The sequence below is a fragment of the Hyperolius riggenbachi genome, chromosome 5 (assembly GCF_040937935.1).
Source record: "Hyperolius riggenbachi isolate aHypRig1 chromosome 5, aHypRig1.pri, whole genome shotgun sequence".
In the NCBI taxonomy this organism is placed as follows: domain Eukaryota; kingdom Metazoa; phylum Chordata; class Amphibia; order Anura; family Hyperoliidae; genus Hyperolius; species Hyperolius riggenbachi.
The window spans coordinates 385,520,461-385,547,147 of record NC_090650.1 but is presented as its reverse complement, the minus strand read 5'-3'; the positions used below and the strand labels follow the sequence as shown (position 1 = coordinate 385,547,147).

The 26,687-nt window shown below is 44.7% G+C and overlaps 1 protein-coding gene across 3 annotated transcripts in view; it reads left to right on the top strand.

The window, feature by feature from the left end:
* The window catches only part of CPQ (carboxypeptidase Q), a 576,560-nt gene that overhangs the window by 76,036 nt on the left and 473,837 nt on the right, over positions 1–26,687 (top strand). For 2 of the 3 annotated variants that reach the window (XM_068237698.1, XM_068237697.1), the window contains exon 2: positions 22,818–23,273. In XM_068237698.1, the coding sequence (XP_068093799.1) occupies positions 22,844–23,273 (430 nt within the window). In that variant the 5' untranslated portion in view covers positions 22,818–22,843. Of the gene's footprint in view, positions 1–20,736; positions 20,768–22,817; positions 23,274–26,687 lie in introns of those variants that run through there. The other variant, XM_068237696.1, reaches the window with a different exon arrangement.

Below are 26,687 nucleotides of genomic sequence, written 5' to 3'. Positions count from 1 at the left end.
CATCGTCCCCGATGATGACTGGAGGCACATGCAGCAGGTGTGCTTAGTGCTGGCTCCCTTTCTGCAGGCCACTAACATGGTGAGCAGGGACCATGCTATGGTCTGCGAGTGGGTGCCCCTGGTTTGTCTGCTGAACAGGGCCCTCGATGCTTTGCTGGAACAGGGAGCGGCAGCCTTGGACCAGCAGGAGCGGCAAGCAGCTGCACAGTCCACCTCTGAGGGGGAGGAGGAGGAGGACTTGGTGGAGGTCCCTGACCTTGCTGGTGATGAGGGGGAGCAGCACAGTGCAGCTGAGTTGGTGCGGGGGTGGAGAGAGGATGAGGCTGACGAGGCAGAGGAGGAGGATGAGGACAGCAGCACTGCCGTCGATGTGCCAGCAGACGTGGCCCGCCTCTTCCCAATGGCAGCGCACATGCTGACGTGCCTGCGCAGAGACCCCAGGGTGATCCAGATGAAGCAGAGGGAGGACATCTGGATCAGCATGATGTTGGACCCACGCCTCAAGGGGAAGTTGAGCCAGTTCCTGCCGCCTGCAGGAGGAGACCCAGCGCAACAAATAAGGAGCTTGCAGCAGGCCCTTGTTGAGCGCTTGGAGGAAGCCTTCCCCCAGCCTTCCACCCCCACTGTCCAGCAGCCAGCACAGAGGCAGCAGCAGGTGCCTGCATCCAGCAGCAAGCGCCCCACAGACCTGCTGTCTCTCAGCCATGAGCTCTACAGGACTGTAGAGGCTCCGGCAGCAGTGACTAGAGAGGAGGTGCATGCAGCAGCATCCTCCACTGGTCACAGCCAGCGCCTGACCCGCATGGTGGCTGACTACATGGGGTCCTACAGCGGGCTTGACAGCGATGCCCCTGTTGATCCCATGGAGTATTGGGTCAAGCGCCTGGAGATCTGGAGCGAGCTGGCGCAGTACGCCCTGGAAGTGCTGTCCTGCCCCCCTTCCAGCGTGCTGTCCGAGCGCTGCTTCAGTGCAGCTGGTGGTGTGGTCACCGAGAAACGCTCACGTCTGTCTCACAAGTCTGTGGACAGACTGACGTTTCTCAAGATGAACCAGGCGTGGGTGGAAGGCGAGTTCCTGGCCCCTGTTGTCGGCGAGAGGGGGACATGAACTGGCTAAGAACCATCGTTAATGTGCCTTACCACCCTTTACCACCTCCTGGCTCCTGCTCACTAAGCCAGCCTGGTTCACTTTGACTATTACGTCGCCTGCAGCCACACATTTTACACCTACAGTGGGCTGCTGTGTACTGCCCTTCTGCTGTCTGTCTGTGTTTCCCACTGCCAGGGTACACAGAATTACCTTCTGCTGCCAGTCTGCCACCAGCTATTACGTCAAACAATAGCTGCACACATAATTACTCCTCCATTCCTCCTGCTGCTGCTGCTGTCTGTCTGTCTGTGTTTCCCACTGCCAGGGTACACAGATTTACCTTCTGCTGCCACTCTGCCACCAGCTATTACGTCAAAAAATAGCTATATCTGTGTAATTTGTTGTAAAAACAAAACAAAAAAAAAAAAAAAAAAAAAAGGTTTAATTTTTCTGAGGTGCCCGGGTTGAAAACTGTGTTGTCCCAGTTGTGTATTGGACACGATGTGGGCTGCACGACCGCTGTCTGGGACCTCCTGTTGTGTTCATTTATGGCCTGGTATCACCGCTAGGTACCAGGGCTATTATGTCACGCTGCCTGCCTGCTGCCACACTCACACTACTCCTCCATTCCTCCTGCTGCTGCTGTCTGTCTGTGTTTCCCACTGCCAGGGTACACAGAATTACCTTCTGCTGCCAGTCTGCCACCAGCTATTACGTCAAACAATAGCTGCACACATAATTACTCCTCCATTCCTCCTGCTGCTGCTGCTGTCTGTCTGTCTGTGTTTCCCACTGCCAGGGTACACAGATTTACCTTCTGCTGCCACTCTGCCACCAGCTATTACGTCAAAAAATAGCTATATCTGTGTAATTGGTTGTAAAAACAAAACAAAAAAAACCAAAAAAAAAAAAAGGTTTAATTTTTCTGAGGTGCCCGGGTTGAAAACTGTGTTGTCCCAGTTGTGTATTGGACACGATGTGGGCTGCACGACCGCTGTCTGGGACCTCCTGTTGTGTTCATTTACGGCCTGGTATCACCGCTAGGTACCAGGGCTATTATGTCACGCTGCCTACCTGCTGCCACACTCACACTACTCCTCCATTCCTCCTGCTGATGCTGCTGTCTGTCTGTGTTTCCCACTGCCAAGGTACACAGAATTAGCTTCTGCTGCCACTCTGCCACCAGCTATTACGTCAAACAATAGCTGCTCACATTACTCCTCCATTCCTCCTGCTGCTGCTGCTGTCTGTCTGTGTTTCCCACTGCCAGGGTACACAGATTTACCTTCTGCTGCCACTCTGCCACCAGCTATTACGTCAAACAATAGCTGCACACATAATTACTCCTCCATTCCTCCTGCTGCTGCTGCTGTCTGTCTGTGTTTCCCACTGCCAGGGTACACAGATTTACCTTCTGCTGCCACTCTGCCACCAGCTATTACGTCAAAAAATAGCTATATCTGTGTAATTTGTTGTAAAAACAAAACAAAAAAAAAAAAAAACAAAAAAAAAGGTTTAATTTTTCTGAGGTGCCCGGGTTGAAAACTGTGTTGTCCCAGTTGTGTATTGGACACAATGTGGGCTGCACGACCGCTGTCTGGGACCTCCTGCCTGCTGTGTTTATTTACAGCCCTGGTTTCACCGCTAGGTACCAGGACTATTATGTCACGCTGCCTGCCTCATTGACTGCCTGCTGCCACACACTCATCCTCCTCCTCCTGCTGCTGAATTTACCTCCTGCTGTCTGTGTGTTTCCACTGCCAGGGAGCACATACAATGGCGCTTCCAACATGCGTGCGCCACCAGCTATTTGTTACGCTCAAAAATAGCTGCATTTCTTTAAAAAAAAAAATTTGAAAAGAGAAATAAGTGAAGAAGAAGACGATATAGAAGAAGATGAAGAAGATGATGAAGAAGAAGATGAAGAAGAAGAAGAAGAAGAAGAAGAAGAAGGAGAAGAAGATGAAGAAGATGAAGAAGATGAAGATGATGAAGAAGAAGAAGATGATGAAGAAGATGAAGAAGATGAAGAAGATGAAGATGATGAAGAAGATGAAGAAGAAGATGAAGAAGATGAAGAAGATGAAGAAGAAGATGAAGAAGATGAAGAAGAAGAAGATGAAGAAGATGAAGAAGAAGATGAAGAAGATGAAGAAGAAGATGAAGAAAAAGAAGATGAAGAAGAAGAAGAAGATGATGATGATGATGAAGAAGAAGAAGAAGAAGAAGAAGACAATATAAAAGAAGAAGAAGATATAGAAGAAGATATAGAAGAAGAAGATATAGAAGAAGAAGATATAGAAGATGAAGAAGAAGAAGAAGAAGAAGAAGATGAAGAAGATGAAGAAGATGAAGATGATGAAGAAGAAGAAGATGAAGAAGATGATGAAGAAGAAGATGAAGAAGAAGAAGATGAAGATGAAGAAGATGAAGAAGAAGATGAAGAAGATGAAGAAGATGAAGAAGAAGATGAAGAAGATGAAGAAGATGAAGAAGATGAAGAAGAAGAAGAAGATGAAGAAGAAGAAGATGAAGAAGAAGAAGATGAAGAAGATGAAGAAGAAGATGAAGAAGAAGATGAAGAAGATGAAGAAAAAGAAGATGAAGAAGAAGAAGATGATGATGAAGAAGATGAAGAAGATGAAGAAGAAGACAATATAAAAGAAGAAGAAGATATAGAAGAAGATATAGAAGAAGAAGATATAGAAGAAGAAGAAGAAGAAGATATAGAAGATAAAGAAGAAGAAGAAGAAGTATATACAGTACTGAACAAATTTCTGGACACAACTTCTCTTTTCAACTTTTTTTTTTTAAAGGAACATCCCCACATAATCACTTGCTGTTGTTACTTAAAAAGAGGTTTCTTGCATCATTCACCCTCAAAACAAGTGTTGGAAGCTATTTAAGGCCATTTCGAATAGTCAGCTCGAATAATGAGCTCGAATACCGACTCGAATAGTGAGCTCGAATTCCGAGGTCGAATCGAATAGTAAAAATTATTCGACTCGAATATTCGACTGACCTCGAATAATTTACTATTCGAATTCGACCTAACTCGAATTTTGAAAAGGGGTATTTGAGCACCACTTGGTGAAAGTGTGATAAGTGTGGGGTTTAGTTTGAAATAAACTGCTTCTGCCCTGACAACAAACATATGTCAGTGGAGCTCTGCCACTGTATCCTGGAATATATGTCTCTACGCATGCAGAGACTGTCCCCCTGTTCTCTTATCTATGCACAGGGGCGTAGCAATAGGGGTTGCAGAGGTAGCGACCGCATCTGGGCCCTTGGGCCAGAGGGGCCCTTCCTAAACCAAAGTATAAGCTAGTTATTGGTCCTGTGCTGGTAATAATCACTCCTATAGATGATTTGAATGGTAGTGATCCTTAACATACTGTTCCCCATCCCCTTCCTGTGGATGACCTTGGCAGGTTTTGTTGCGCCGTATCAAGTGTTACGTTTAGAGTGCTTGAGGGGGGGGGGGCCCAATGTAAAACTCGCACCGGGGGTCCTGAGCTCCATAGCTGTGCCACTGTCTATGCAATTGCAAGTACAGAGTGCAATATCAGTTCTGTAAAATTGTGCATGAACAATGAAAGCAGAGGTCCTTTTAAAAAATATCAGCCTGACACCCTGCTGATGTTTCATGCATCAGTAGTGTCTGAATCAGTTAAGTGAAACAAGCATGTGGCAAATCCAGTCAAACTTGAGTCAAATTCATGATCTAACTGCATTCTTTTGAGGAACCCAGCGCTGGATCATTGGCCGGAAGGAATATGTGGGAAGCCTCTGGAGGATCCTGTGGCTTAGCTCTACCGAGGTAAGTGTCTTATGTGGGAAGCCCCTGGAGGATCCTGTGGCTTGGCTCTACCGAGGTAAGTGGGAAGCCTCTGGAGGATCCTATGGATTGGCTCTACTGAGGTAAGTGTCTTATGTGGGAAGCCTCTGGAGGATCCTGTGGCTTGGCTCTATCAAGGTAAGTGTTTTGATGTTAGAACTGTGAATCTCACAGGGATAAATTTGTATTGTCCTCCTGCCCAACTTCTCCTTCAAGTATTGGAAGATAAACCTTCAGAAATACTTTAGCAACTTGTTGTCCCCCTCTCCTTCTTCAGCTAAGCAGCAATGCCCTCTGAGGTAGGTGAAGTGTGCTGCCTGCGCAGTACACTCCACACCACGCGTGAGTGATTGAAAACAACGCTGGTGCAGACGCAGTAGAGGATGACCTGGCAAGGTCGTCCTCTACAGCGGAGGGGATCAGGAGCCAGCGGCTGACTGCAGAGCTGCGGGGAGGAACATAGAGGCTGTTAGGGGCTGGAGGATGCCCCCAGTAAGTAAAATTCTTTTTTTGCTGCTGCTCGGACCTTCCGTTTCATTTATCATTTTGGGGATCAATTTGGGCAACCTTTCAAAGCTCACCTGAGCTGAATCAAAATTTACAAGGTGGCTGTGCGCAACCGTTCAGGTTTGAGAAGGGTTCACAGTGTAGACAAACTTCTACTGCCCCGTGGGAGCTTTCAATGGAGCCATAGCTCCGGCACTGAGGAGAGACCAGCTAAGCTGAGGGATCATGCAATTTATGGGGACACTGAAGAAGCCCAGGTATTACCTTGACTTAGTTCAGGTATCCTTTAAAGAGCACCTGAACTCAGAACTTCCTCTCTGCTCTAAAAGATAAACAACAGCATAATAACCTTTAAAGAAAATAATTTCTTTGTTACAGCTGATACATTTCTTTGTTACAGCTGCAATAAATCTGCAGTTTGCCTAATTTCTGCTTTCATGGAAGCAGACATATTTTTTACATCCTGTGTTTACCAATTACCTCTCTACCATGGCAGATGAGATTTCTGATCTGATACAGCTGAGAGATCAAATTACAACCTGTGCTTAGTCACAGATGAGGGAAATTAGACAGGCTAAACTCTCTAAATACATACAGGGTGCATTTCTCTATGCTTTCCTTTTGTCCTGTTCAAGAGTTCAGGTCCACTTTAAAAGGAAATAAATATGGCAGCCTCCATATTCTTCTTTCTACAATTGTCCTTTAAAGAGAACCCGAGGTGGGTTTGAAGAATGTTATCTGCATACAGAGGCTGGATCTGCCTATACAGCCCAGCCTCTGTTGCTATCCCAAACCCCACTAAGGTCCCCCTGCACTCTGCAATCCCTCATAAATCACAGCCGTGCTGTGAGGCTGTGTTTACATCTGTAGTGTCAGTCTCGGCTGCTCCCCCGCCTCCTACATAGCTCCGGTCCCTGCCCCCGTCCCTTCCCTCCAATCAGCAGGGAGGGAAGGGATGCAGGCGGGGACTGGAGCTCTGCAGGAGGCGGGGAGAGCAGCAGACTGACACTATAGAGATAAACACAGCCAGCTCTGACAAGCTGTTTGTCAGCAGCGTGGCTGTGATTTATGAGGGATTGCAGAGCGCAGGGGGACCTTAGGGGGGTTTGGGATAGCAACAGAGGCTGGGCTGTATAGGCAGATCCAGCCTCTGTATGCAGATAACATTCTTCAAACCCACCTCGGGTTCTCTTTAAGACTTTCTATTGGAAAATGGAACAGAGACACATTTGGAATCTAAAGTCATTATTTATCCCGGAGTTCTGCTTTTTAAGGTCTGTACCAAATGCAAAGACACACGGCAGAAATAGGATGTGCGGGGCTGCCTCAACCAGCTTATAACGTAAGAGAGATTTCTTCTATAGAAATGATGTGTGCTTCCTAGCATATACTTTTCATTTTCTAAATGAGGACTAGAATGTGAGGATTAGATACGGGGAGTGAGTCTATTTTTCTGGAACATATTCATCCAGAAAGTCCTCAACTATTTCACAAGAGAAAACAAGAGATCCCTTCACCATAGTAACAGTGACAGGCCTGAACTAGGAAACGTTAGCTCATGGTTGCCGCAGAGTATTAATGTGATCTTATTATCACTAAAGAGAGCCCCACACAGATATGATTAAGTTCCTCCACTAATCTGCATCAACAAATTGTATTCTTTGCTGTACGATGTGCAGATACAAATCTCTCCATTTCTGAAAGGGCATAAATCTTCCATAAGCCACTCCAGTGATGCCGACGTTATAGACCCGTGATCATTCCTCATACGTTATATTTTCCAATAGGCTTCCAACACTCAGTTTTCTATCATTGTTTTTAAAGAACCACTATAGGGAGGAAGTGTAAAATGTAAAATACATGTACTGTAAACACATACAGATAAGAAGTATGTTTCTTCCAGAGTAAAATGAGCTTTAAGGATCATATTGTGGAAATTGTAAAATTTAAAGTACATGTAAACATATACAAATAATAGTTTTCCCGGAGTAAAATGAGCCATAAATTACTTTTCTCCTGTGTTGCTGTCACTTACAGTAGGTAATAGAAATCTGACAGAACTGACAGGTTTCAGACCAGCTCATCTCCTCATGGGGGGGGGGGGGGTGTTCTCAGGGTTTTCTTTAGTACTTAGTAAATGGCAGTTGCTCCATCCAACTGCCAAAATAGTGTGCAGCGAGCAAGGGGGGCTGGCCAGCATCTCTGTATAAATCCTTTTCAGGGAGTGTCTTTATAAAGAATAAAGGCCATGCAGAGAATCCCCCATGAAGAGATGGACTAACTCAAAACCTGTCTGTAATATCAGATTTCTATCACCTACTGTAAGTGACAGCAACATAGGAGAAAGGTAGTTTATGGCTCATTTTACTCTGGAAGAAATGTGTTTCTTATTTGTATGTGTTTACATTTATTTTACATTTTATACTTTTCCATGATAGTGGTCCTTTAGATTACTTCTCTCCTATGTTGCTGTTACATACAGCAGTTAGTAGAAATGTGACGGAACCAACAAGTTTTGGACAAGTCCATCTCTTCATAGGGGATTACCAGTATTTCAGTTATTCTTTACAACATCACTCCCTGGAACGGATGTATATAAAGTTTCCGGCCGCCGCCCCTACCTGTTTGCACACTATTCTGGCAGTTGGACTGAGTAACTGCCATTCACTAAGTGCTTTTGAAAATAAGGAAAACCCTGTGAATCCCCTATGAGGAGATGGGCTAGTCCAAAACCTGTCAGATTTCTACTGCCTATTGTAAGTGACAGCAACATGAGATAAAGTTAATTTATAACACATTTTATTGTGGGAGAAATGTACTTTCTATGTATGTGTTTTCATGCAGGTCAAATTGTACAATTTAAATCCTTTAAGCTTTAGTGGTTGTATTGTGGATAGAAGTAATGTTGGATTATTATTCTAACAAACCCCCTCTTGTTATTCATTAAGAAGATCCAGTCACTGACTTTGACAGATCACACCTGGGTGCTATATATTGAAGATTCCAGTACTGTGCTAGTCACTCCTTGCAACCCTAGAATACCGCATACATAATAGTGGTTCGCTGTGAAAAAAAAGGAAATAACTTTTAGTTTTTTTGTGTGTAACACTCCAGGTCACATGACCATAGGCTGTCAGGTTTCTTCCTGCATTCCTCCACCAGCACATCAGGAGTAAAGTTCCTACATTACTACGTGTTTCGGTGACCCTCCCCTGACCTGATGAAGGGGGGGGGGTCCCCGAAACTCGTAGTGATGTAGTGACAATAATCCTGATGTGCTGGTGGAGGAGGTGTCCTGCTAAGGAGAGCGCGCAGTTTGTCCGGAGATCCGGTCTTCCATAGCCACTGTTGTATCTGGACATTACTATCGTTGGCACCCACAGCCCCAATACTTCAGTTGGGAGTTAAAGGACAACTGAATGCCATATTTATTTCCTTTTAAGCAAATACCAGTTGCCTGGCTATTCTGCTGATCCTCTGCCTCGAATACTTTTAGCTACAGAGCCTGAAGAAGCACGCAGATCAGATATTTCTGACTTAAGTCTGACTGGATTAGCTCGATTGTTTCAGGTGTACGATTAAGACACTACTGGTGCATGATGATGAAAGATCAACTAGCAACTGGTATTATTTAAATGAAAATAAATATGGCAGCCTCCATTTTCTTTTCACTTCAGTTGTCCTTTAAGTATAACTTTTATGTGCGTGGTAAAACATTTTAATAAACGTAATACGCTATAGAGGCGCATTGTTTTCTGTTTGTTTTTACAGGTCAGCAGAATGAATTAGCTAGCAGTAAAGAGGTCACGGTTGGAGGAACTGTGAAGGGCAGGGACTTTCCTGATGAAGTACAAAGTTATTTGTGCTTTACTATTGTTTATTCATGTCTTGCATCGTCTTAAAGAGAGTCTGAAGCGAGAATAAATCTCGCTTCAGACCTCATAGATAGCAGGGGCACGTGTGCCCCTGCTAAACCGCCGCTATCCCACGGCTTAACGGGGGTCCCTGATCGCCCAAATTCCCTCGTTTCAGCAGGGGAGTGCTTCCTGGTTGGGGCAGGGCTAACCGCCGCAGCCCTGCCCCACGCGTGTCTGTCAGCGCGTATCTCCGCCTCTCCCCTGCCCCTCTCAGTCTTCCTTCACTGAGAGGGGCGGGGGAGAGGCGGCGATGCGCCGCTGATAGACTCGACTGGAGACGGGCTGCAGCCGTTAGCCCTGCCTCCAGGAGCGACCAAGTCTGCGACCAAGTGTCGCAGTGGGGGGCTTGGGGGTCAAGGGACCCCCGTTTAGCGGCGCTATTGCGGCGGTTTAGCAGGGGCACACGTGCCCCTGCTAACTATGAGCTCTGAAGCAAGATTTATTCTCGCTTCAGAGTCTCTTTAAGAGGCCCATACACTGGTCGATTTCAGCCATCGATTCGACTGCTCTGATTGAATCAGCTACAAATTGATGCAGCAGGAGCATAATCGATTGGCCGATTGATCGATTTCCAGCCGATTTTATTCGATTTGCTCGATCGGTCCTGGTGGAAAATGTAGTCGATTGGCTGCTGGCAGCAGATCGATGGCCCAAAGATTTGCACTGGATCGAATGGTGCAATAATGCATTTCGATCGATTTTCAAAAGATTTCATTCTGAAATCTATTGGAAATCTGTTCCTAGTGTGTGGCGCACATCAGATAGGTTCCTGATAGGAATCTAACTGATGGTCGAATCTGCTGCAAACCTATAAGTAAGTGTATGGCCACCTTTATAGTGCCTTATAATTTTAATGGTAATGCTTAAAGGGACTCTGTAACAAAAATGTCATTGTGTTTTCTACCATCCTACAGGTTCCTAAACCTATTATAATGTGCTCTGGCTTACTGCAGCACTTTCTACTATCACTATCCCTGTTATAAATCAGCTTATCTTTCCCCTGTCGGACTTGTCCTCCTGTGTCTGGAAGGCTGCCAACTCTTCAGTGTGATCTGCTATGCATGCCCCCTCTATGCACACTCCCCTGTGTGTGTGTGTGTGTTATTTACATTAGCCAGCTTTTCTCTGCTCTCTTATCTTTTACAAGCTGGATAAATCCTCTATTCGCATACTGACGAGTCACATACTGCAGAATTACAGACAACCGGGCAGAGCTGTCTGCAAGAAGAAACAAACAATCAGCTTGTAACTCTTCAGTGAGCTGCAGTGGGAAAGAAACACACAAATGATCTCTTGAGATTCAAAAGGAATGCTGTATACAGCCTGATTGTGTATGGATGTATTTTCTATGTGTGGGCATACTGTACATCAACCTACTTCCTGTTTTGGTGGCCATTTTGTTTGTTTACAAACAAACTTTTTAAAACAGTTTTTGACTACTTTTAATGCGGCAGGGAGCGGCAAAATTGTGACAGAGGGTAATAGGAGATGTCCCCTAACACACTGGTATGTTTACTTTTGTGCGATTTTAACAATACAGATTCTCTTTAAAGGGAACCTAAACTGAGAGGGATATGGATGTTTCCTTTTAGGGCTCGCTTCCACTATTGCGGTGCGGAATCGCCTGGATTCCACCGCTGATGAAATCGCATGCGGATGCGATTCCCAATGCGTTTTTTGCCGCGAATTCGCATACGTGAGGGTGTATGCGATTTTAACCATGTCACTGCATGTGTGAATTTACATTGGTACCTATGCGAATTCGCATGCGAATTCGCGGGAAAAAACGCATGGAGAAATCGCATGCGATTTCCCTATTAAATACATTGCATGCGATTCGCATGCATTCCACTCGCAGGCGAATTCTGCGGCTCTTTTGTGCGTTTTTTCACCGCTGAAAAAACCGCACCTCAACAACGCTACAGTGGAAACAGGCCCATCCACTTGCATTACATGTGCGAATCCGCATGCGTTATACGCATGCGGATTCGCGATAGTGGAAACGAGCCCTGAAACAATACCAGTTGCTTGGCACTACTAATGATCTCTTTGGCTGCTGTAGTGGCTGAATCACACACCTGAAACAAGCATGCAGCTAATCCAGTCTGATTTCAGTCAGAGCAACTGATCTGCATGCTTGTTCAGGGGCTGTGGCTAAAGGTACGAGACACAGGATCAGCAGGAGAGTCAGGCAACTGGTATTATTTTAAAAGGACAAATCCATATCTTTCTCAGATTAGGTTCCTTTTAGTCAGACAGGTCCTCTTGTACGCACAGTTTGTATGGAAGCCATGTGGCCTTCTGTGCTATCCGCGTGGCCTTATCTCTGTCTTGTACTCTCTCTTCTACTCTATTAGCCTTCAGCTAATTACCAGGAATCTAATCCTCCGGACACATTTTGTCCTGGGTCAGTCTGCTTATGATATAGGAAGTTGCAAAACACTGGAAATTATTTTAGTTTGTATAATCAATAATATTAATGAATTTGTGTAATCACATTTGACTTTTTGCCAGAAAAATAACTGAAATACTGAGCTGAGGTGATGCTCAGGTTCCCCCCACTTCCTTGGGGTGGTCTCATGTACATGAAAACTCTCTCATTCTTCTTTTATGCTGTATCGCTCACTTCTAAGGAATTTCCTGCCTTCTTAAAGGGACTTAAAGGGACCCCGGAAAAAATATGAAACTGGTACTTACCTGGGGCTTCTTCCAGCCCACCGTAGGCCGCAAAGTCCCCCGGCATCCTCCTGGCTCCACTCTTGGTCCCGCTCCACGTCATCGCGCCGGCCGTCATGACAGCCCTGCACATGCGTAGTTTTCTAACTCTGAACTGTGCATGCACGCTGGCCAGCACGACGATGCGTAGCAGCCGGCGTGATGTGGAGAATCTCCATTCAGGAAGTACCCGGCCGACCTTCAGCCCGAAAGTCACCGGCAATGGAGGCGCCATCGGGACCAGGAGAGAAGCCAGGAGACCTTTCGGCCTACGGTGGCTGGAGGAAACCCCAGGTAAGTACCAGTTTCGTTTTCACACCCTGCCAGCCAATGACAGCGATCAGCTGTCATAGGCATCAGCCTATGACAGCCGATCGCTCTTGTGTCTCCCCAGGAGACAGCCGAGTGACGCAGCTGTCCCCAGTAGATTGCAGCACTGTACAATGTAAATAGACAGCGGTTTCGCCATCTAACAGTCTCTTATCCGTGGTCCCCGATGGGAGAATGAAGACGGAGCGGAGCTTTGTCATTCAAGCTCCGACGCACGTGATCTCCTGCAAAACACCGCCCCAGGACTTGGAGCCTTTCGGCGTTAGGCTGTCCTGGGGCTGCCACCCTCCTGATGCTGATCGGCATTAGGCGGTCGGGAGGGGGTTAAGATGTTAGTATTGGATGCCTTGGTGCTACTGACATCTGAATGTTATTCCTGTTAAAGTTCACCCGCTGTATGCGGAAGTCACTTGTACCTGGTACTTTTGCATCTAAACAATGTTGCATTTTTGTGTTATACTTTGACATGATATTATCAAAAAAACAAATTTTTTTTTTGGGGGGGGGGGGGGGGGGTGGAAAAAAAAACATAATAAATAGAGTTGTTTGTTCAGTGCTGTCTGTGTCAGTGCTGTCTGTGTCTTCCTTGATTTCTCTCCTGTTGACGGGGGTCACCAAATCAAGGAATTGAGTAGAAATCTTTCCAATGGGAACATCAACGGCAATAAAACCATGGCAGGTGTTCTAACCCTCCTATCTAAAGCAAAAGACAAAAACAAAAACAGTTTTGGCTGGTGTTGTGTACTAATGTTTACAAAAAGAAAGATAAAAAGCTGTATGGTACACCGGAATTACAACAAACTACTACAGCTCTTTATAGGAATGTGAGCCTTACACCCTAGGTTCTCAACGTGTGGTACGCGTACCCCAGGGGGTACTTCTGATGGTTCCAGGGGGTACTCAGGCTTGCTATACTTGACCAAGAATAACAAATTTAGAGTTTTAAAAAAATGATAAATCTTAGTTAAAAAAACACCAAATTAGTGTTTTAGCTAATTAGAGGCAATAATAAATGCTTGGAAATTGTTTAATAATTATCATATACTACAATTAAATATATATTTATTATTATTATTTATTGTATTTATAAAGCGCCAACATATTACACAATAGCTGGGTTAACATACAAGGTAGGACACACAAAAATCTCACAACGAAAACAAGATCATGCAAATGATTTGATAACAGTACAGTATCATAGGTCAAAATAGAGACTGTTGTAGTCCACAAGAGGGGCGATTGACAGTAAGATTGCATAATCAAGCTGGAAACACTAGGGAGGAGGGCCCTGCCAGAGGCTTACAATGTAAATCTACAATCTAAATCTTACAAATTATATTTGTTAAGGGGTACTTGTGATAATGTTTTCTATGCTAGGGGGTACTTGGTGAGTACAGGGCTTTAAAAGGGGTACATACCAATAAAATGTTGAGAAACACTGCCTTACACCACCATCGCTGTATTCCTGTTATGGCTTCCTGCTGATGTAGCATCGGTTTTCTATTAGAACGAGCAATTAAACGCTTGGAATAATCATTCCTGTTCTGTTCTGGTTTGCCTATCTGGTTCAGTTGCTTCATTCACTAAGTCTGATTAATATCCAACTGTTAGAACATGTAAGGATCAGCAATCCTTCCAGCACATGAATTTAAAAAGCCACCATTTCCTGTACAAAGAGGGAAACAGCAATAGCTGAGGCTGTGGGCTTGTGTGGCAGCCATAGTTCTTTTGTGAACAAAAATTGAGCTGATAATTAGTTACGTTCTTAATTAGGGATACAGTTAACTAGCGGACAGGGTCAGAAGTAGTTCCCTGGCTTGTGTTTCATGCGACTCTGATACTTCCTTCTTCTGGAGGAAGCAACTTGGGCGCTAGTCTACTTTAGGGGACCCAGCAAGAAACCTCATAGGTAAGTTTACCTACCGTGATTGGGTGGAGGGAACCCTCTGAAACTGTTAGGTTTCCAATAGGTTGTAGTAAAGTATGGCCCACACAATTCCGCCAGTCACAATGCTTTGTGCTGTAGGGTGCTGTGATTGGACAACTGTTCTCTATGAGGTTTTCTGCTAGGTCCCCTAAAGTAGACTGGCACCACAACATGACTCACAAGCCAGTGAACTCCTCCTGACCTTGTCTGCTTGTTTGGTGCTGAAAATTGGCAGATGGGAGTATTCTGGTGTTTCGAATTGGTTATTATTATTTTATTTTTTATTATTGAGTTATAAAGGGTCAACCTATTCCGTGGTGCTGTACAAAGTAAGAAAACAAACATGGGGTACATAATGATTCAGATAATGATATACATCAAATATGGACACTGGTACAAAATACAGAATTGGTACATTCTGTTTTGGTAAATTTACAATTACAATGACAAATATAACATGATGAATAAAATATACAGCAGAGCGCAAGCTACAATATGAATAAAACATTTCAAGACACAAAAAGGTGAGAGTCCTGCCCTTTTGAGCTTACAATCTAAACTGGCCAAAAAGAACATTTTACACTGGTCCCCATTCCAGCAATGTATAAATAATAATCACATGATACAGACCACCAAAGCGGCTTTCCAAGGGCAGCCACAACATGAGGAGGTTTAAGCAGAGGAAAAGGAATGGTTTGTTAATGATCACCACTCTTCAAAGCTCATATGGAGGGGATCATTACCACTGTAGCTTCAATAAAGCGCTAATATGGTGATGGGGAGAGACCATGTGAACCCCTCAGTTCCAGGAGCTCTGGCACGAGTCATCCTCTGCACCTCCTGCTGCTACGCCACTGGTTCTCCAATAAGGTTGTTTTCTCCATCCCCAGCCTAAGCATTGGAAGTGTGATCCCTGTAACTTATCAAGTTTTGAAGGAATAGCTATAACTTCGTTGATTTGGTCGTAATTGATGCCTTGTAGATCTTAAAGAAGTTTATTTAAAACTCTGCAGATTTTGACAATAGTGAACATCAGCTAGATATGTCAAATGATCATGACTTGCAGGGCCGGCGCTACCATATGGGCAAAGGGGGCAAGTGCCCCGTGGCCCCAGCATCCATAGTGAAGCCCAAGTGCCTGCCACCACCCTACTAAATTATCTCCCTCCCCCACTCCCCGCAGCATTAGGGGGGTCATTACGGGCACCTCTGACTTCTATAATGGGGGATGGGGCAGGGTGTCAGGGGAGCCCCGAGGTTACTTTTGCCCTGGGGCCCCATTGTAGCTAGAACCGGTCCTGATGACATGAATTGCTCCAGCAATACACATGCATTACTTGGTTTGCTTTTACCCCTTTAGGGTAAGGAAGTCAGCAAGGGGATGTTTATTTTTATTCCATGTGTAGCTTAGCCACGTTTTGCATGCTATAAGGGAAAACTGCATTAAACTTTGCACAATCAGGTACTGAAATTATTGGAAAATATTTGTGGTCATGTGACCACTTCACCACTCTGACTCTTCCACTGGTTTTTGCTGGCTGGTGAGGGGGCAGGTCCCGTGTCTCAGTCCCGTGTAGCATGGTGCCATAGAGCATTCTGGGAGGAGAAGGGTCAATGACGGCCTTGGATTTCCAGGTTGGTGAAGCTTGCCTGGCAGAGGGGAAGTGCTGTGTGGTCACCTGACAGCAAAGCACTGCCACAAGTGTAGGTATATACAGGGTCATGCATGTAAAGTGACCTTCAGATGCTTGATGAGTTAGAGAGGGATATGGAGGTTGCCATATTTATTTATTGTATTTATAAAGCACCAACATATTACGCAGCGCTTAGGGCTCTTTCACATTAGGGCAGATTTTCTGCGTTTCAACGCAACGCGTAAAGTTTGCGTTACCCAAGGTAAAATGAAAGTCCATAGACTTTCATTTTAGCTTTCACATATAGCGCAGCCTTTTTGTGCGTTGCGTTACACTGCACCCAGGAGCAGTTTTTCGGCCGACGCTAGCTTTATGCGTTACAATGTTAGTCAATTTAAAACGCACACCATGCACATTTTTAAACCGTTAACGCAGGTAATCAGTCCCAGAATGCAACAGAGGAACAATCTAGAAAGTTGAAAACTAAAAGAAAAAAAAATTACCTGCGTTTTCCTATGTGCTGTAACGCATTGAAACGCATTAAAAACGCACACTCACTGCAGTGCAATGCATATCAAAACGCATTAAAACGCATACAACAAAACGTATGCTTTGAGCGTTCTCCAAGCTGTGATGTGAAAGAGCCCTGCACATTAGTTTAGGTTACAGACAATATTTAGGGGTGACATACAGCAATATGACAATACAGGAATACAAGAAAGACCAGATCACGCAGCACAGTATGAGTACAAGGTAATGCTTAGGCCCCATTCACACTTAGAAACGCAAAACGCCAGAGATTTTCTCCGGTGTTTTGCAGGAGTGATTATTCCGCTATTTCACGCGGAAAAATCACAGAACAGTGCGGCGATTTTGCCGCGATCGCGTTTAGCGCTTCTATAGCACTGAAACGTGATCGCCGGGAAATCACCTGAAAATGGTGCAGGTGACGCATTTGCGTTTTTGCCTGTTTTGGGACGATTTGCGGCGATTAGTGCAAATTGCCCAAGTAAAACTGGGCCCATAGGGTTTCATTACGCTAGCACTTAAAAAACGCTAGCGTTTAAGCTTTTGCCGAAATCGCGGCAAAAACGTTCTAGTGTGAATGGGGCCTCAGTCAGTCACTGGATGGGAGCATGGAGATTAGGTGAGCTAAGTTCAATCAGAGCCATAGGATGGGTTCCCAGTAATGGAGGTGCATGATCAGGTAGGAGACACAAGGAGGAGGACCCTGCCGAAGGCTTATAATCTAGTGGGAGAGGTTGGGACATGAAAGGTAGGGGAACAGAGTTCAGCTGCGGGTTTAGAGCACAAGTGAGGGGTGGTAGGCCAGAGTGAAAAGGTGAGTTTTTATTTCCTTTTAAACAATGCACATTGCCTGGCTGACCTGCTGCTCCTCTGCCTCTAATGCTTTTAGCCATAGATCCTGAACTAGCATGCCTATCAGCTATTTGACTTACAGGACATACGAGGTGACGGTATTAAAACTATCTTTACTTACCTGAGTCTTCTTCCAGCCCCTACAAGTCACTCTGTCCCTGGCTGCAGCTCCACTCCTTCCCCGTCTCCTGCTGTCAGTCTGTGAAGATCGGCGACCCCAGGACAGGGCAGGTCTTCTGCGCAGTAGTACTTCTGCACAGGTGCAGTATGCTTGAGGGGACGCAGGCACGTTCAGGAGCTGCTCAGGCACAAGCGCAGAAGACCCGCCCTGTCCTGGGGTCGCCGATCTTCACAGACTGACAGCAGGAGACGGGGGAGGAGCGGAGCTGCAGCCAGGGACAGAGTGACTTGTAGGGGCTGGAAGAAGACCCAGGTAAGTAAAGTTAGTTTTAATACCCTCACCTCGTATGTCCTGTAAGTCAAATATCTGATAGGCATGCTAGTTCAGGGTCTATGGCTAAAAGCATTAGAGGCAGAGGAGCAGCAGGTCAGCCAGGCAATGTGCATTGTTTAAAAGGAAATAAAAACTCCCCTCTTCACTCTGGCCTACCACCCCTCACTTGTGCTCTAAACCCGCAGCTAAACTCTGGTCCCCTACCTTTCGTGCCCCTACCTTTCGTGCCCCTACCTCTCCCACTAGATTGTAAGGGGCTGGAAGAAGACCCAGGTAAGTTTTAATACCCTCACCTCATATGTCCTGTAAGTTTGACTGGATTTGCTACATGCGTGTTTCAGGTGTGTGATACAGGCCTCAATTCACGGAGCATTATCAAACGTTTATCAAACACTTTATGAAACGTTTGATAATTTACCTCATGGGTAAAATCTCATTTTGAATTCACTAAGGTGTTATAGATTTGTTGAACGTTTTATCGGTAAAACATTCGATAAATATATAACACCTTAGTGAATTTAAAATGAGATTTTACCCATGAGGAAAATTATCAAACGTTTGATAAAGTGTTTGATAAACGTTTGATAATGCTCTGTGAATTGAGGCCACAGACACTACTGATGCATGAAGGCTCAGCAGGCAACTGGTATTATTTCAACGTAAATAAATATGGCAGCCTCCATATCATTCTCACTTCAGGTGTCCTTTAGGCCGTTTTCACACTGCATATTGGCGGTAGCCGTGTGGTGCGATCCGGGTACCACACCGCACCACCAAAAACAGGCCTTCTGGGATTACCGCATTAGTACGCGGTTAGTACTCACGGTCTGGCAGCAGGCCAAGCAGAAAGTGATGCTCACTTCCTGTGGCTGAATCAATGATGTACACGGAAGCATATTGCTAAAATACGCTTCCGCGCAACAGGTAGACTTGCATGACTTCCGGTCCGCCGCAGGAGCCGCATGGAAACGTAGGTATGCGTGCACCGAATGCCATGTGACCTACCCCATAGGCTTTCATTGCGCTAGCATTAAATGCCGCACCGCGCCAGTGTAAAAGGTCCCTTAATGAAAAGGGAACTTTGCAGCAATTGAAATTCTTCTTCTTTGTTTTAGCTGGTGGGCTGTTGTTTTGAATAGACTAATAAAGTCCCACCAACGCACGCCAGAGTGTGCAAAGGAGAAAATCAAACAGTTCTGAAGGACCATTACTAGCGTTTAGAATAAACGTTTATTCAGTTGAGAAGAACACACAATATAAAAGGAATTGTCTTGTAAGGCGCCTTTTCAAGAGGAAAAAAACAAGTTTTATCTGCTTTGAAGTGTTTCCATAGCATTTGAAAATTGTTAAAAGACAAAAAAAGTATCAAATATTTGTTAGTCTTCGAATTACTCTGCAGAAACGTTTCTTTTTACCTGGAGCAGTGACCCAACATGCTGCATCTTCTGGCTTTGCAATTAGATTATATCTCGCTGTCCTGCAGGCTGCTGTCTTTACTGCTCTATGTTGTCCACTGACCTTGTCCAACCTACGTGTGCTACATCCAATATTTCCTCTCAATTCTTCAGAGGAACGCCTGCACCTCTCCTCTGTTTTCCTCTACATTTCATATTCTATGCAGTTATTGCATGATGATTCAAAGAGGAACTGTAACCCAGGATTAAACTTCATCCCAATCAGTAGCTGATACCCCTTTCCCTCAAGAAATCTTCATCTTTTCTCAAATAGGTCATCAGGGGGCAAGGGGGTCTGTATGGCTGATATTGTGGTGAAACCTCTCCCACAGTGTGATGTCATGACCATGGTTCTGACCAGGGCCGGATTTACCATTAGACACTGTAGGCACGTGCCTACAGGCACTTATGAAGGAAAGGCGGCTCACTCCCCTGCAAGTGTCTGTCTTCATCCTTCTCTATGCAGAGTCCTGATGAGAATGAAAATGAGAGGTTACTCACTTGTTTCCCTTCAATCAGGGGCATTTCTAGCTACTTAATACTTAGGGTACCTCTGTCTACCTAATACTAAGGGACACCTGTAGCTACCTATGACGGGCAAGGGAAGTAAGTGAGAAGTGACAGTTGGGCCAGCCAGCACACTTGCGGTGCAGCTGGTCGGGGGTTTGTAGGTTTATGGAGGGTGAAGTCTAAGGTGCCAGGACATCTGTGCCTATAGGCTCCTGTGATGTAAATCCGGACCTGGTCCCGATAATTTCCTGTCTGTGAGCCTTGTTGCATTGTGCGAAATAACGGCTTTTTCCAGCTGCCAAGCAACTAATATCTCCATCTGTGCATATATATATATATATATATATATATATATATATATATATATATATATATATATATATATATATAAAAAAACCTTTTAGCTATCGCATTGTTAGGGGGTGTGGTTATAGATAATGGCAGTTGGTGCTGTCTATTTTTTTTTTCCATGTCTGCCAGTAGTAAAGATGATGATGTGCAGGCAGAACAATTTGAACAAATGGCACGATAAATTTCAATCATTTCTTGATCTCTCTTCTATTTTTTAACTTCTCGCTTTGCAATGTATTGATTTCTTTTTTTCCCCTTTCACTAAAGTTCCGCTTTAACTGGGAGCCGTGGTGCATGCTGGGACTTGTGGACATGACCCCATTCTACGTCTACTGCTTGTACTCAAAGAATGGTGTATGCTTCCACATCTTAGAACGAGATTTGCATGTAAACAATCAGGGAATGTCACGGTGTCAGAACAACAAAACAGAGGAAAAATGTGACCAAAAATAAAATCATGAATTTATTATTGTTCAAGCATGAACTTGTTTGCAGGAACAGAGCTGGAATTGCAAGAACACGAACTCATTGATTTCCAAACTGTGTTTTAGGATCAGTGGTGACAGGCATGTGCAGTTGTTGAGTTGTCTGAACTTTTTTATGGGGAAAACATCTGGGCCTTCCAGTGACGTAACTAAGGAGCTATGGGCCCCGGTGCAGGTAGGGGATGGGAAACCGTTTGTTAGTGATAACTACTATTTAAAGCATCTATAGAAGTAATTATTTCCAGCACAGGGCCAAAAGAGAGCTAATATTGTGCTTGAGGGAGGGCCCCTCAGAGCCCCTCTGGCCCGAGGGCCCAAATGCGTTCGCAGCCTTTGTATCCTCTATTTCTACACCACTGGGGCCTCCCCATTACATTTCCTTCCACTTCCGATGTGTCCTTCTTTTCCAGCGTTCCAGTAAGCCAGGGGTGTCAAACTCATTCATGTAAGGGGACAAAAACCTAGTCTAAGTCACAGGCCAAATTGTTCATTAAAGTGACACTTAAGCCATTAAAAAAAAATAGTTTTACTCACCTGGGGCTTCTACCAGCCCCCTGCAGCCACCCTGTGCCCTCGCAGTCAGTTTTTTTTAATGATTTAAGTGTCTCTTTAAGATTTAACATTTATTGAACAGCCTCAAACTATGTGGTGTAACTATAGCGACCAAGAGAGTCCTGCTCTTCCTCCTTCTGTAGAGTAGTGTAGTGGAGCAGTTTAATACTTACCTTCTCCAGTGCTGCTTCGGGTCTCCTTTAATTTTCCTGGCAGCCACACGCTCTGTGCTGCCATATCTTTGGCTCCTGAGTCATGTCACATGATCTGAAGCTGGAGGTGTAGAAGCACAGGGTGTGCAGCTGCTGGGAAGAGCAGAAGAGATACGATGTATCGCTGGAGCAGGTAAATATTACATTGCTCCTCTACGCTGCCATGTGTGTGCTTCTCTGGATGGGAAGGCTGTTGTTCTGATTTGCTTACGGTGATCCCGCTGTAGCTCGCTCTGGCTGCAATAGCGCAAGGAACATGTAGAGGATCCTCAAGAGGAGGTGCTTACATTTTAAAAGGGGGCATCAACCAATTGTGAAAAATATGTATGCAATTATCCGTCCCCAGAAAGCAGTATTAGGCAATCTTTGCCCCCTCTCTTGTTTTTTTTTTACAGTATCAGGCAGATGTTATGTCCTATCCCAACCCCCTAGATAGCAGCTCAACCACCCTGAAATTAGCAGTGATAGGTGCCCCCCTATTACAGTAGACACAGTGGAGTCTGATGTAGGCCCTGATTCACCTCTGTCTCTCTTGATCAGCCGCAAGGCTTCTTTTCAGGCAAAGACGATGTGGCTGCCAATGTGCAGTAGGTGCTAAACATTAGCAAAATTGCAGTAAGTGCCGAGGTGCAGTGGGTGCTAAGATGCAAAGGTCCAGTTTGTGCTACGTTGCAGTGGGTGCTGAGTTGCCAAAGTACAGTCTCTGTCAAGTTTCAGTGGGCATTGTTTGTGTTAAGTTGTAGTGGAGAAGTAGTATGGGGAGCTAACCCCTATTGGGTGCTGACTGAGCAGCAGATAATGCAAAACAGTAGTGGGTGCCATTTGAATGCTAATTGGTAAAGGGTACCATGTGAGTCCCCCCTTATTACCCTGACTCACCAGATGTTGTGGCCAACCTGGGCCCGTGTTCGCATCTGGGGTATAGGTCACCCCACTGCAGTCTATGAAGTCTTCACAGACTGCAGCGACATAGTTATTGCTGCCGACTCTGGAGTTCTAGGAAAATAAATGTCACATCTGATACAACTGAGTGGAGAGGTCAGACCAAACACACAGCTAGCAAAGTGCTAGCTGCGTGTTTGAAAAAAAAATTATGCAAATCGGCCCAGCAGGGCCTGAGGAATCCTGCGCGGCGGGTTACCCCGTGTCCAGCACGGGGTTACCGCTAAGGAGGTTAATGTGGATTTTCTGACATTATTTTTTGCTAACACATGAGCGCTCTACACACCCTTGCTGCATTGTTTACTTATTTTTATAATGCGACTTGTATATAATGCGAGTTTGTGACTGGCGTACTTAAAAAAATAAATAAACACATTTGTACTTTAAATAAAAAGTGCACCCGGTTACTCCAACATAGAGTAACTGGCAGTAGGTAGTACTGTGTTGATATATGTGCATTTTTTTTACGAGAATAATTTTTAAATAATTTTTTTTTATTATTATTATTTCTTCCCGTAGGAATTAATCTACAACAGATCCTTAAAATGAAGCTTTTTGCGACAGTAAGCGTTGTTACGATTTATATTCTTCATATATGCTCCGGAACAGACCGTCACGATGGAGGCAAGGCAAAGAGATTGGAAAGCATTAGGCAAGAAGTCGCCAACTACAAAGATGTGGCTAAATCCATCATCAATCTGGCGGTATACGGCAACGCTCAGAACAGGTCCTATGAGAGACTGGCACAGTTTGTTGATACTATAGGTAATAGGGTTAGCGGGTCAGAGAATCTGAAGAAGGCCATTAAGTACATGTACAGTGCGCTGCAAGAAGATAAGCTACAGAATGTGTCGCTGGAACCCGTGAAGATCCCCCACTGGGAGCGCGGCGAAGAGTCAGCCGTGATGATGCAGCCAAGAAAGAAGAAACTCGCCATACTCGGACTGGGCGGCAGTGTGGGTACGCCTCCAGAAGGTACAGTGTTGCTACTTTCTTAAAGGGGATCCGAGGCAAACTTTTGCTGCCTTCATTTTTTTGCACCTCACATATACTGTAGTTAATTGGGCATTCTTCCCCCCAATGCTTTTTTAAAGTGTATTTATTACCTTATTGCATGTAGATGAATGTATCCATGCCCCCAGCTCCTCCAGCGCCTAGGCATTCTAAGTCCCATGCTGCAATGCTCATGGGAGCTCAGCCTGGGGAGGAGGAGGCTTTTGCTGAAGCATACACAAGATTTCAGAGGGAAGGATAGGGGGGTGGAGTTTTCACAGGCTGAGGGGAGGAGATGCAGAGCAACTTGCCTGTGTGTAATGAATACAAGCAGAATATGGCTGCTCTCATTGTATCACAGGAAGAAATAATCATATACTGTTGAAGTTGTTAGATATGCTGTGTAAACCATCTAAACTTTAGATAAGATATATAGACAAGTTGCTAAAGTTAGTTTTTCATCTTGGATCTGCTTTAAAGAAAAACTCTGACCAAGAATTGAACTTTATCCCAATCAGTAGCTGATACCCCCATTTACGTGAGAAATCTATTCCTTTTCACAAACTGATCATCAGGGGGCTCTGTATGGCTGATTTTGTGGTGAAACCCCTCCCACAAGAAACTCTGAGAACCATGGTACTCCTGGCAGTTTCCTGTCTGTGAACCTTGTTGCATTGTGGGGAATAGCTGTTTACAGCTGTTTTCAACTGCCAAAACAGCAAGCAGCAGCTACATCACCTGCCAGCAGTAAAAATGTCACCATGTGATAAATGTCCGAATGTAGATCAGGGATTTAAAAGATTTTACAATGGGCAAACACTGACTACATCATTTATACATAATTATTGTAGAAATGAAGCACTTTTTTTATTACATTATTTTCACTGGAGTGCCTATTTAAGGGTTGTTCTCAGGGTAAAGAGATCACTGGGCGTATTATCAAATGTCAAAAACACATACTTTTTTTTGAAAGTCTCTTGTTGTGTTTATAGTGTCGGACATCTTCCACAGCGCTTTTAACATAATGTATAGTAGTCTTGTCACTACAGTGGCTTGCAAAAGTATTCGGCCCTCTTGACGTTTTCTACATTTTGTCACATTACTGCCACAAACATGAATCAATTTTATTGGAATTCCACGTGACAGACCAATACAAAGTGGTGTACACGTGAGAAGTGGAACAAAAATCATACATGATTCCAAACATTTTTACAGATCAATAACTGCAAAGTGGGGTGTGCGTAATTATTCAGCCCCCTTTGGTCTGAGTGCAGTCAGTTGCCCATAGACATTGCCTGATGAGTGCTAATGACTAAATAGAGTGCACCTGTGTGTAATCTACTGTCAGTACAAATACAGCTGCTCTGTGACAGCCTCAGAGTTTGTCTAAGAGAATATTGGGAGCAACAACACCATGAAGTCCAAAGAACACACAAGACAGGTCAGGAATAAAGTTATTGAGAAATTTAAAGCAGGCTTAGGTTAAACAAAGATTTCCAAAGCCTTGAACATCCCACGGAGCACTGTTCAAGCGATCGTTCAGAAATGGAAGGAGTATGGGACAACTGTAAACCTACCAAGACAAGGCCGTCCACCTAAACTCACACGCCGAACAAGGAGGGCGCTGATCAGAAATGCAGTCAAGAGGCCCATGGTGACTCTGGACGAGCTGCAGAGATCTACAACTCAGGTGGGGGAATCTGTCCATAGGACAACTATCAGTTGTGTACTGCACAAAATTGGCCTTTATGGAAGAGTGGCAAGAAGAAAGCCATTGTTAACAGAAAAGCATAAGAAGTCCCGTTTGCAGTTTGCCCCAAGCCATGTGGGGGACTCATCAAACATGTGGAAGAAGGTGCTTTGGTCAGATGAGACCAAAATGGAACTTTTTGGCCAAAATTGAAAACGCTGTGTGGCAGAAAATTAACACTGCACATCACTCTGAACACACCATCCCCACTGTAAAATATGGTGGTGGCAGCATCATGCTCTGGGGGTGCTTCTCTTCAGCAGGGACAGGGAAGCTGGTCAGAGTTGATGGGAAGATGGATGGAGCCAAATACAGGGTAATCTTGGAAGAAAACCTCTTGGAGTCTGCAAAAGACTTGAGACTGGGGCAAAGGTTCACCTTCCAGCAGGACAACGACCCTAAACATAAAGCCAGGGCAACAATGGAATGCGTTAAAACAAAACATATCCATGTGTTAGAATGGCCCAGTCAAAGTCCAGATCTAAATCCCATCGAGAATCTGTGGCAAGATCTGAAAACTGCTGTTCACAAACACTGTCCATCTAATCTGACTGAGCTGGAGCTGTTTTGCAAAGAAGATTGGGCAAGGATTTCAGTCTCTAGATGTGCAAAGCTGGTAGAGTCATACCCTAAAAGACTGGCAGCGGTAATTGCAGCAAAAGGTGGTTCTACAAAGTATTGACTCAGGGGGCCGAATAATTACGCACACCCCACTTTGCAGTTATTTATTCATAAAAAATGTTTGGAATCATGTATGATTTTCGTTCCACTTCTCATGTGTACACCACTTTGTATTGGTCTTTCACGTGGAATTCTAATAATATTGATTCAGGTTTGTGGCAGTAATGTGACAAAATGTGGAAAACTTCAAGGGGGCCGAATACTTTTGCAAGCCACTGTAACTGTCCCTCACTCCCTCACTCATAAATCACTAATCCCTACCATAGACAGCTAACCGCACTCAATGACTCCCCCCTTCACATCCACCTCTTCAATCCTTAGACCTTGTTCACATTGCATTCCGTCCGTGTCTCCGTCCGCTCTGGGCGTTTTTTGACGCATATTTTTTTTGATTCCCGGCGCTTGGGTGGGCGATTCATTTTTGTGCTTAGCGGTTTTCTAAGCGTTTTTTTTCAGCGGTTTTGTAATTCACTCCCTAACGCAAGTCAGGAAGTGAACTCTTTGACCCGGAAAATAATAAATACAATGTATTTATTCTTAAAAACGCAAACACAATTGCCTTATTGCGCGTTTTTGTACGCGTTTTCCGATTTTCCTATACTGTCCATTGAGGCGGAATCGCCCCTAAAATGGAACATGCACCACTTTGCTAGCCGCACCACGCATGACCTGCGCTGACATTTATTGGCCACGCGGTCTTTTTTAAAAACCGCATGCGGCCGAAAAAAAACCAAAACGCCTGCAGTGTGAACTAGCCCTCACACAGCTTTTTAATCCCCCTCCAATTGCTTTTGGGGTTTCCTATCAAACTGAAGAGCTTGCACTCATATTAAAATTGCCAATTACAAGCATTTAAGAAGAAGGAGGCTTTCAGTATGCCAACAGTGTCTGTCCCAAGGCTCCGTCCTACGCGTTTCGTACGCACTGTCAGTGGAATCAGGAAATTTGGCCACCTGGGGAAAATG